Here is a 12667-nt window from a genome sequence, read left to right on the forward strand (position 1 = left end):
CTTTTTCTGTTTTAGTTTCTAGAAACCAGCAGGTTTCTAGAGAAAGAGGTATGTAAGAGTTCTCAAGAGAAACTAAATTACATCTGCTACTAAGTCATTTATTTCACTGTACCCTGACACATGGGGTCTAACAAATTACTCAAGTATACAAGTTACATGCTTAAGAAAAGTACTTTTTTGAGGTATTTAATTTTCTCAAAAGTAATTTAAACCAGAGTAATACAGGCACCTAGTTTGGAAAGCAAATATTGCTAACAGGCCCAACGTGAAAGTCTGCAGTCTCCTGCCTCACTCTTCCCCGGGAGCCCCACTCCCAAGGCCTCTGGATTTGATTTTTTTCCTAAATTAAGTCATTAACGGAATACACGTTAAACATCTATGTGCTAGATTCTACCCTGGGCTTTGGAGAAGCAATAACAACAAAATACAAATGTCCCTACTTCCATGGATCTTAGTTTTGTTTTTCTGGTATTTGCTTCCATATTTCTATAAAATGCTTATGAAACTATTTGACTTACGAGTTTCAGGGCTTACTGCCTTCCTGCTTTGGTAAGACTCTATCTCACTCATACGCTCCCAGCCCCTTCCCTGCATCTCCCCCTCCTCCTCCTCCCCCCATCAGGCAGCACCCTCTCCTGACAGCCGCCCTGTGACACCTATGTCCTGGCTCGTCTCCCCGGCTGGGTCCCCTGTTGGCTGGACTTCACCTTCCTCTTTCAGGGTTTACTTCCTTGTGCTGATGAAGTATATCCTCCTGAAGTTTCTAAGAAAGAATACATGAAAAGATAACCTATGTTTCCCCTATACTTGAATATCTAAAGGCCTTCTGACTTTATTCTCACACTTGATTGACCGTTTGGCTAAGTTTAGTATTTAGGTTGGAAAGGAATTTTTCATGCTGAGTTAGGAGGGCAAGGCTTCAGTATCTTCTAGCTTCCGAAAGTTGCTGTTGAACAGTATAGTGCAATTCCTTTTGCTAGTCCTTCAAGGTGACTGTTTTTCTTCTTGGGATCTTTTTGTATCTTCACTTCATCCTTGTCCTCTGAAATGTCACCTGATATACACTAGTTGGAACTGTTCCCCCCATTCATTTGTATTTGGTGTGAGGTGGGCCCAATATATCTGGGATCTCATTTCTTTGGTAGAAAATTACAGAGATTAGGCTGTTTTATTGGGGAAGCCAAAATGTTAGTATATTTAGGCCTTTCCTTTGGAGCTATTCATTTTTCTGTCTCTCCTGCCTGAGAGTACATATACACCTGGCTGCCAGCAACTGGGAAGAGGTGGGGGAGGGGGGCTAGGGGGTGCAGACTTGCACTAATTTCCCTCCTTTCAGTCCCTCCCTCATCCTTGCCTCTGCTGGGTCTTATGATGCATGCTGACCCTGCTTCAACTCAGAGACTGAACTTCTGCTCAGGTGGGTGCATGCACACGCATATGGAAGCACTAACCGTCCCTCCTGCAGAACCCGGTGCTTCCTCAGCCTGACCTTTTCCCGGATTCAGCGGGAAGAACGGGCCTCCAGCTCGCTGGCCTTCCCCTGTTACAGGCACTTAAGGCGCAGCTCCCTCGGCTTTCAGTCAGTCACCATCCACTCCTTATCGCTACCCCTTTTTTTTTTTTGAAATCTCTTCATCATAACTATGTACTCCCCCTTTCTGGGTCTTTGTGAGTTCATGCCATTTCAGTTGTTTTAGAGTCATTTCAGCAAGGGTTTGGGGGGAGAAAACATAAGTCTGGATTGAATCCACAATGTTTAATCAGTGGTTCCAGAAGAAATGATTGTGATTAAAGATTTTGAAGCAAACAATTATTGAACATTTCAAATATAATATACACCTGACTTTAATGCTATAAGTGAGAGTGAGTTTTACTTAACTGAATTTTAAGACTGTGCATATCTGTTCTATTTTGACTTCGTGTATCTGTTCAAACACCACTACTACAATATTAATATTAATCCACTTTCTTGCTTTAGTACTTACAGAATATTAAACATGTAACTTCATCTGCAGTGGTCTGCCCAAACATCAATTATGACTGTAGTGTAATAAAAATGTGCAGGAGAGAATATTTGGTGGAATGTGTATCAACCATCAGAACATGCTCTAGTTAGTATAAAACAAACAAACAAAAATGCCAAAAGAGGTTTTTAAAAATTCTCCCTTAAAAGTGAAAGAGAAAAACTGCTGTGCTATTACTTTGCCTTAATTTTAATCTAAAAGTATTACTGCAGGATACGCAATGCCACGTCCTCCCAATGTAGTCACTGGTCCCAAAGAATAAATTAGCCTCTACATTAGAGTGCGCTCACTCGAGAGATTCGAATGCATTCTTTAGTAAATCAATGCTGCATGGAGAAAACTTGACTTTTAGCTTGTCTTAAAGCTTCCAGAGGTGAAGTTTCTGAAATCTGTGCGGGGAGGAGGAAACTATATATATGAAGAGACTATAATTGGTTATTTCAAATCCAATTTTTAAATATTTTTATTAAATCAGAGAGAAAGCTACCTGAATCGTTCTTGGCCTGCTGTATCCCATATCTGTAACTTTACATATTTACCACCAACATTTATTATCTTTGAACCAAATTCCACTCCTATTGTATGATTTGAGTCATCTTTGACTGAAAAAGAAAAAGAACAAGATATTTATTTTAGAACATTAAAGAAACAGACATACAGATTTAAACAAGCAAAATCAAGGGTTAAAGTCAATGGAAATATAATTTACTGTAGCCTTTCATTTCTCCAATAGTCAGTTGATAAGAAGCACTCACTGTTTTAAACAGAATACACATACAGTTCCTATTCTGAAAGAGACGATAAGGCTCCTTCACAAAACCCCTAAAGCAAACCATTCATTTTAAAGCCTAGGCTTGGAAGTGGCTATGCCACATGAGAATCATATCTACCTGTCCACTGGGAGGGCACTCACACACAGGGACTGCACAAAATACCTGGGTGCCAGCCTAAAGGGCTTAGAGCCCAGTGACAGACTGCAACTCAGTCAGGAACGAGGTGGTGACCGTTTCCACTATTTGAATGGATAAATAGTCCAAAGAAATAAAAGGGAAGGAAAAGTACTTCCTGTAGCCCCCAAAAGAAACTTGATGGATACCAAAGATTAAGGGAAAAAGAGGAAAAGATAAACAAAACAAAACAAAACCAAACAACAAAATTCTGAGCATATGATAGCTGTTGAGTTTGCATGAATTTGAGGATTGTGTGGCAATAATTTGGAATGAATTTGTTGGAGAAGTCAATACTATCTGTATTGGGAGGCAGGCAAAATAAGTAGCTCACTAAACCCACCTAGAATGAACAGTAAGTGTTTCCTGGGGCCAGGGGTGGGGGGATGACAGGTTAATACTGACCACACCAGCCTGTCTCAGATGATGTGGAACTAGTGTGGACATTCTAGAATTCAAGCTACCAAGAAACCTCAGAGTAAAAGCCTCAAGGGTGATGGCTAAAGTCCAAGGGCGTCCTGGTTACAGAATGGCCACAAGACGAATAAAGTGAAGCCTTTCCCATCATGCTGTAGACCATGCGGACTAACCCAACACACATACCCGTCTCCTTGGTGAGGAGTTAGGGGAGGACTGTCAAGGGAGAGCTTGCCACAGGGGGAGGATGCAAAGATAAGGAGGCGGGCTCTGGACCGAATATCCTTGGGGCATTTTTTTCTGAGATGCTACAATGCAGTCTTGGCAACTTGTGAAGAGACCTGGACTCCCCCAGTGAGTGAATACTTGTTCATTCAGTGAGGACTGGCTCCGTGACTAACCCATGCTGGCTCCGTGTCATTAAACAGAGGTCCCAACAAGCTCTTGGATAATGAAAACGGAAGTAGCAGAATATATTTCTACAGTTTTATTCTTCAAAGCTCCTTGCCAAGGACTTCCTCTGCTGTCTGTTTCCCCATTTTACCCACCACCACTCAGGCGCACATGCTTAAGATGCACTGCAGTTCAGTGAAAGTAAATCTGTTTTTGTGCTTTCACCTGACTGCCGTGAAACAGGTCATCCTCCACAATTCTTTCCATGATTGTAAAAGCACTGTTTATTTTAAGGGGCTTTCAAACTTACAAGTCTTTTACAATACTTTGGAATTAAACATTCAATTTCCCTTACCAAAACAGTGCAAGCCAATGGCAACAAGATGGGTCTGTGGTCAAAAGACCTGGACTTGAGTCTAACCAACTCTAGGGGACCATCCCAAGGGCACACACCCCCTAACTGCTCTAAAGCTGCTTCTTGAACCTGCAAACCAGAACTGATGACAATAACTGCCTTCACTACAGTACAAGCCACCGAGGACCCAACAGGACTGTTTTATCTACAATGTACTACTCGGGCTTCTTGGGCAGCTCCCTGTCAGGGAAGCAAAGTCCTCTGCGGCGTTCTGCCTCACCCTGTTGTATTTCAATATCTGCAATGTACTGGAGTATCTGGAAAATGCACAGTATGATAATATATTGAACAATGAACCACCATAAAACTGAAATAATAAAAACTCAGTCATACTGCTAGAAGTTTAATATAACATAAACTTTTAATGTTACTTTAACATACTTTTAAGCTGTAACTTTTTTTCCTGAAATAATATTCAGAAGTTTTGCTATAAACAAATCTGAGCAAGAGAGCACTCACGGGAAGACATGCATCAAACACTGACATTTTTTTTCTGATGTCACTTACATTTTTTTTCTATAAACTGATGAAGCAAGCAAGACTTGCCAGTTCCTGCATTTCCAATAACCAAGAACTTAAACAAAAAATCTGAAAAACAAAAAGAGACCATGAAAAATAACTTTAAAACATGTGCTACAAATTTATTCTTAGACTATGATCAAAAAAAGTTAATAAAATCTTACTTGTTAATGTAACAGAAAAAAGAGGCAACTATTCTGTGAAAACAACAAAAAACATGTCAACTTACATTTTCACCTTTTTGATATTTGGCTTTACGTGCCAATTCAGTGGTTTTCCAAACACTGCTCATGGGAAAACTTCCTTTGATGGTGGAAGTTTGAAGACTATTCTTGTAAAATTCATTCCTTTGCTAGTCACTATTCAAAGAAATATGAATAAGCAGGGACAAAAATAGTCTAGAAGTTTCAAGTGTTTTCTGTACAAAAGAAAAACCCTGGGAAACTTCTAGGCTTTGAGAAGTCCACGCCCTTCTTCTTTTTTAAAAATAGGTATGTTTCCCCCACCCTTGCAGATTTTTGTGGTCTTGCTTCTATTTCCTTATCTGCACCTTGAGGGAAGGATGGCTTAAGCCAAGTTTGGGTCAGTATTCAAAGTAGGAAATTTGTCTCATTCAGTGTAAAAAGAATTCTTCATTTCTTCTTTACACAGAGTAATATATTTAATTTGGAATATTATTTTCCATAAAATGGAAATGAAGACTCTCCAGAATTTGTTAATTGAATTAGCATGATGTAGCATCAGTAGCCCCACGCTGCCTTACTGATTAATTTTGCTTTTTCTGTTAGCAAAGAACGTTAGTTCTGCTGAGATAGGAGCTGCAGAGGACCCACTCCCTCCCCCACCCCTCACACCTTGATCAGAACCCATCACTGCAAACCCCCCGCTGCTGGACTCATTCTGAGGCCCTGAAGACCCTGCTCTGTGTCCCTGGTTCCCTGGTTTGCACCTCTGAAAGTGTTACCTCCACATACCTTTTCCAAACCCAGACCGAGCTCTCCTAGCCCTGGCTCCTTCTCTCCCCCACATAAGTCCAAACAGCCTATTTATTTGCTGACACTTAGGCTGGCCCTGTTTCTTCAGAACTATATTAATCATCACTCAAAGATGAAGCCTATTTAACCTCTCATGATTTTTACATGGTTACAGGCAATAAACTTATAGGATAATGCTATTAGAACTGTAAGCATTTAAAAATAACAAGTTTTATGTTTCTCACCACATGTTTTTAAAGCATGCCACATTCATGTTCACAGCAGCATTATTCACAGTAGCCAAAAAGAAGCAACCCAAGTATCCATTTATAGATAAATGGACAAACAAAATATGGTGTAAACAAACCCTGGAATATTACTCAGCCTTGAAAATGAGGAAATTCTGACACATGTTACAACATGGATAACCCTCTGAAGGGACATTATGCTAAGGGAAACAATCCAGTCACAAAAGGAGAAAACACTGTAGATTCCATTTATATAATGTACCTAGAGTAGTCAGATTCAGAGACAGAAAGTAGAATCGTGGCTGCCAGTGGCTAGGGAAGGGGGGAATGAGGAGGTACTGTTTAATGGACATGAGTATCAGTGTGGAAAGATGGAAAAGTTCTGGAGATAGATTGTGGCAATGGCTGTCAACAACGTGAATGTACTTAATGCAAATGAACTGCAGACTTAAGAATGGGGAAAATGGCAAATCTTATGTAATTTTTCTACATAGACACACAAAATAAAACATGCCAAATCTAGTCATGTTCATTGAACAGCTTTCATAACCTAAGAAATCAAAGGTTAAGATTGCCAGGTTAAAATGAAAACACTGGAATTTCTCAGTTTTGTTCAATATCTTCTTCTATTTAAAATATAAAGCCCAATACACTGTAAAGTTGACCCTTGAATAAGTACATGGTTTCACTTATTGTGGATTTTTTACAGTACAGTACTATAAATGTATTTTCTCTTCCTTGTGATTTTCTTTCTTTTTAAAAAAGATTTATTTATTTAAGACAGAGAGAGCACGCACTCATGAGAAGGGGCAGAGGGAGAGGTAGAGAAAGAATCTCAAGCAGATTCTGTGCTGAGTGTGGAGCCTGATTCAGGGTTCGATCTCACAACCCTGAGATCATGACCGGAGTCAAAACCAAGAGTTGGACGCTTAACCAACTGAGCCACCCATGTGCTCCCCCCCACCTTTGTGATTTTCTTTAAAGATTTTATTTATTTGAGAAAGAGAGAGCATGAGTAGAGAGGAATAGAGGGGGAGGGAGAAAGAATCTGAAGCAGACCCTGCACTGAGTGTAGAGCCCTACTCAGGGCTCGATCCCACAACCACAAGATCATGACTTGAGCTGAAACCAAGAGTCGGATGCTTAACCGACTGAGCCACCCAGGTGCCCCCCTCCTTGTGATTTTCTTAATAGCATTTTCTTTTCTCTAGCTTGTTTTATTTTAAGAATATGGTATATAATACATATAATATAGGAAACACGTGTTAACTGATTGTTTATGTTATCAGTAAGGCTCCAGTCAACAGTAGGATATTAGGAGTTAAGTTTTCGGGGAGTCAGAATTTATATGTGGGTTTTCAACTGTGCTGAGCGTTGGCGCCCTTAACCCCTTTGCTGTTCAAGAGTCAACCATATAAGTTGCAAAGAGAAAAAGGTGAGAGCCAAATAAAGATGCTGCCAATATATAGGAAACAGTAAATACTGGCAAAGAAAAGAATTTGTATTTGCAAACTGAAATGTTTCTTACGTTTCATATGTACACAGAAAAATGAGTATCACAAATCTGTGTGATCCTGGAACAAAAACTCATATATCTAGACATAGACTTTAGCTTGATTCTTGTTCCACTGTTATTTTCTGCTTTGGAAGTTTTGCTTAAATGTACTTTATTATGGTAATTGTTATCTAGATTGTACCATAGCTCCCAACAGGCAAAAGAGTAACATATCCACTGAACTGCACCTTGCTGGACAAAAGACAAGTAAGACATGTAATATCCACATGTAAAAATTCCTCCATCAAACTTTTTTTTAAAGATTTCTTTATTTGAGAGACAGAGTGGGGGGGTGGGGGGAGGCAGAGAGGGAGAGAATCTCAAGCAGACTCCTCGCTGAGTGCAGAGCCTGATGAGGGGCTTGATCTTATGACCCTGAAATTGTGACCTGAGCTGAAACCAAGAGTCAGATGCTTAGCCAACTGAGCCACCCAGACAACCCTCCAACAAACTCTTCATACTCTACCTCTTGTAGCTCAAACAGGTAAGTATTCATAATATAGTAGAAAACCTTTTTGTTTGAAAATCCTTTTGGGTGAAACATCTAGAAATGCTGGATAAAATATACCATATTTAAAAAAAAATGCATAACTGAGCTTTTAGGAAAGAAAGGAAAATTCTATATGCTTGGGAAAGAGAAGAAACAGAAAAAAGCAGTAGGGGCCCAGATGCATCAGTATTGAGTTTAAAACGTGTGTGGGACAGAGCATAAGAGTTTGCGCCCATGTGAAGGAGGTATGAGTAGAGAGCTAAATCTGAGTTCTTTTCAAAGCTCAGCCTGAAGTGAAAGGGTAGGCTGGAGGAAAAAATCTATTCACTAGCTCAGGGAAATGAGGAGCCTTCTTTCACTCTGCCTGGCCTCTTAATGAATGGGAAAAACATTTCCCTTTGAAGTTTAATCATGGGCTTGTATGATAGGTGGGTTTGAAATTCAAATTTAAATAACCATGTGGACAATGAACCTCTAAATCAAGAAATGAGCAACAATAAAAATGGAAGTGACATGACTAGGATGCCTGGAAGAATTACTTTGGCAGGACACACAGGATTCTCACATTTACAGCTCCTTGAAGATGAGCTCACAATCTAAAATTACAAAACACTTAAGGAAACAACCCACCACAAGTGAGTCAGCCATTTGCAGACAGATTATGCTTCCAAGAATTTGATTTAAAAAAAGAAGAAGAAGTTAATAAAGTACAGTTGATCCTTGAACAACACAGGGGTTAGGGGCACTGACACTACTCCCCTCCCCCATCCCCTGTTGTGTAGTTGAAAAACCCACATATAACTTTCGACTCCCCAAACACTTCACTACTAATAGTCTACTGGTGACTGGAAGCCTTACTGACAACGTAAATAGTAGATTTACACATATTTTCCATGTTACATGTATTATACACTATATTATCACAATAAAGCAAGCTAGAAAAAAGAAAATGTTACTAAGAAAATCATAAGGAAGAGAAAATACATTTACATTACCACACTGTAAAAAAATTCATGTGGAAGTGGACCTGCGCAGTTCAAGCCTGTGTTATTCATGGGTCAACTGTCTACTCAAGATGACAAATACCATAAAAAAGGAATTTAATTTATAAGAATGCAATAATATGAAAGAATAGCTAGATTTCTAGAATGTGTCCAGAAATAAAAATTGTAGTCTTTAAAATTAATGAATGGAGGGGTTAAAAAGAGGAATCAATAAAAATGAGGAGAAAATTTATGAACTGGACTAGAGACTGAAGAAAATTACCAGAAGGCAGAACAAAGAGTTGCGAGGAGAGGAAACCATGTGGATTTAAGAAATATGGAGGATTGAAGGAAAAGATCCAATACAGGTCTAACAGGTGTTTGGGAATGGAAAAATAGAGAATGCAGTATAGAGCCAATATTAAAAGAAATCATGACTAAGAATTTCAACAGAATTAAAACTAAAAGGACTGTCAGATCAAAAATAACGGTGAACCATGAGAAGGAGAAATAAGAGTAAATCCACACTTAAACACATCATCATCACAGTGAAACGGAAGAACAAAGACTATAAACGCAGGAAGAATGGAAAAATTCCCTATAAAGAAACTAGGTTCCTCACCCCAAGGTCAGAAGGCAGTGAGACAGTATCTTCACGGTGTTGAAGGAAGGAGCGTAAAAACAAAAACTGTCTAATGTAGAATGCAATGTACAAGAAATTATACTCAATGCCAAGGTACACCTCTGCTTCCAGAAAGTTGGAATAGAAGTACTTTTTCCTATTCTTCCTGCTCAGTACAACCTAAGACACTAGATATTATATATAAAGGAAACATATGGAGACTTTAAAAAGCGTAGTGAAGAAGGCAGACTGGCCAGGGACCTTGGGGCCTGAGAAAAGAAGACACAGGGGTGAGTTCTTTGGGTTTTCCTTTCACCTCACATACCCCAGACTTGGAGCTGAACAAGCTGGCAACTGGAAATGGCAATGGGTGCAGATTTTAAAAGCACCCACAGAAAGCTGCTCTGTCTAGCCATAGGACCAGGTAAGGGCAGCCTAGCAAGTGAGAAAACCTTTACACATCAACAGCTCTACTGCAGCCAAACAGCACAGGAGAATCTGTGACCCCACCCCCACCCGTGCTAGCAAAGGCTGAGTGACAGGGCGGGGGGGCGCTGGATGTCCCCCAGTGAGGCCGGAGAACCTCACTACAGCAGGGTGGTGTCTGAGAAGACCAAGCACGGAGCTGAGACTCTCATCTTGGGTAGCTGGTTACGAGCCGCCCCAGCCCTCACCACAGTGTCATGGAGACCATGGTGGTGGTGATGTGGGAGCCGCAGAACTCTGGTGCTCTCAGCCCTACCGAGCAATAACAAGGAGCACTCCCTCCACCTGGATGTCAATGGAAGCCGAGCATGGAGTATACCCTTCTACCTCCACCTGGCAGTAACAAGGCTGTGCCCAAGAGTGGAAACCAGTTAAATAAAAGATTTAAATAAAGATCTCAAGTCTCATAGCATAATATAAAAATGTTCAGGTTTCAAGTGAAAATCACTCATCATACTGAGAACCAGGAAGGTCTCAAACTGAAAGAAAAAAGATAATAGATTCCAATGCCAAGATGACAGAAATGTCAAAAATGCATGACAAAAATTTTAAAGCAACTTAAAAAAATCTTTTAAAAGATTTTTAAATATAAAAATGTTTCAACAAGTAATACAAACATGCTTGAAACAAATGAAAAACAAATCTTTAGTGAAGAGAAAGTCTTCTCAAAGAAATAAAAGATATAAAGAACCAAATGGTAATTTTAGAACTGAAAAATACAGTAACTGAAATATAAAGCTCAGCAGATGAGCTCAATAGCAAAATGCAAGGGACAGGGAAAACAATCTGTGAACTGGATAAAAAATGACAGAAAATAGCCAATCTAAACAACAAAGAGAAAACAGACTGAAAATATATGAGTAGAGCCTCATGGACCTTTGATTCTACAAAAAAAGCTCTAATATTTATGTCACTGGAGTCAGGAAAGAAGAGGAAAAAGAGAACAGGGCTGCAAAAATACTCAAAGAAACAATGGCTGAAAACTTTCTAAATGTGGCAAGAGACACAAATCCAGATTCAAAAAGCTGAGGATGAATCCAAATAAATCCATGCCAATATATATCATAACTAAACTTCTGAAAACTAAAGACAAAGAAAAATACCTTGAAAGCAGCCAGAGAAAATGACAGCTTGCCTACAGAGAAAAAAATAATCCAAATGACAGCAGATCTTTCATCAAAAACCACAGAGGCCAGAAGGAAGTGGCACATTTTTCAAGGGCTGACAGGGAGCTCTACCCAGAATCTTATATCTAGTGAAAATGACTTCCTAGAATGAAGGGGGAATCAAGACATTCTTGGGGGAGGGACTCTAACAGAATTTGTCAGCAACAGACCAATCCTAAAATCATGCTTAAAAGAATTGTAAAGAAGGTTTCTAAACAGAAAATAAATGATGAAAGGAGCCTTGGAACATCAGGAAGGAAGAAAGAACATGGCAAACAAAAAATGTATAAATAAGGGGCTCCTGACTGGCTCAGTCAGAAGAGCAGGCAACTCTTGACCTCAGGGTCATGAGTTTGAGCCTCATGTTGGGTGTAGAGTTTACTTAAATAAAAACTAAAAAAAAAAAAAAGGATAAATACAATAGGCTTTTCTTCTTCTCCTGTTGAGCTTTCTAAATTGTATCTGGCTGTTCAAGCAAAAATGGTAACACTTATGTGATTCTAAATAGGAGTAGAGCAAATATTTAAGATAATTATATCAAAGTGGGGGACAGTATAGGGATATAAAAGAAGGTAAGGTTTTTATATTTCTCTCAAATGGAGAAAATGATTGACACCAGTAGACTGTGATATGTATATATAATGTAATACAGAGCAACCCTTAAAAAACCTATGTAAAGAAATATACTCAAAAATATTATAAATAAATCGAATAGAATTCTTAAAAATGTTCACATAAACACTGGAACACTGGAAAAAGAAAGAAATGAAAAACAGAGCAGAATAAAAACTGAAAAATAAGTCCTAATATATCAATAATTATAATAAATGGAAACTGTATAAATATACCAATTAAAAGGCAAAAATTGGCAGATTAGATGAAAAAACATGACACGACTATATGCTATCAACAAGAACCTCACTTGGATTATAATGATACAGGCAGGCTGAAAGTGAAAGGATGGAAAAAGCTGTATCATGCAAACATTTAGTCAAAGGAAAACATTATTATTATCAGATAAAACAGACTTCATAGCAAGGAAAACCTCCTGAGACCAAAAGAGTTATTACATGATAAAAGAATAAATCCACCAGCAATCCATAGGAATCCACACCTGAAACTAATATAACATTGTGTAAAAAAAAAAACAAAACATAGGAATCCTAAATGTGTATGCACCAAATAATAGAGCTATAAAGTATATGTCAAGCAAAAACTGACAGAACTAAAAGGTGTGAAACAGACAAACCCACAATTATGGCTGGAGACCTCAATACCCCTCTCTCTACAACTGAGAGAACAACTAGACAAAAAAATCAGCAACCATACAGAAGAACAAAAACATAGTAAACCAACGCGATCTAGTTGACATTTACAGAATACTCCACCCAACAAGAGCAGAACACATTCTTTTCAAGGACCCCTGAG

At 39.0% G+C, this 12667-nt stretch overlaps 1 protein-coding gene across 2 annotated transcripts in view; it reads right to left on the bottom strand.

The window, feature by feature from the left end:
* Positions 1-12667, bottom strand: part of RAB4A (RAB4A, member RAS oncogene family) — a 46743-nt gene that overhangs the window by 15617 nt on the left and 18459 nt on the right. Inside the window, exons 2-3 of one of the 2 annotated variants that reach the window (XM_021692288.2) lie at positions 4704-4784; positions 2512-2626 (exon numbers count right to left, since the gene is read on the bottom strand). In XM_021692288.2, coding sequence (XP_021547963.1) covers positions 2512-2626; positions 4704-4784 — 196 coding nt within the window. Of the gene's footprint in view, positions 1-2511; positions 2627-4703; positions 4785-12667 lie in introns of those variants that run through there. The other variant, XM_021692289.2, reaches the window with a different exon arrangement.

This window comes from Neomonachus schauinslandi, chromosome 6 (assembly GCF_002201575.2).
Source record: "Neomonachus schauinslandi chromosome 6, ASM220157v2, whole genome shotgun sequence".
In the NCBI taxonomy this organism is placed as follows: Eukaryota; Metazoa; Chordata; class Mammalia; order Carnivora; family Phocidae; genus Neomonachus; species Neomonachus schauinslandi.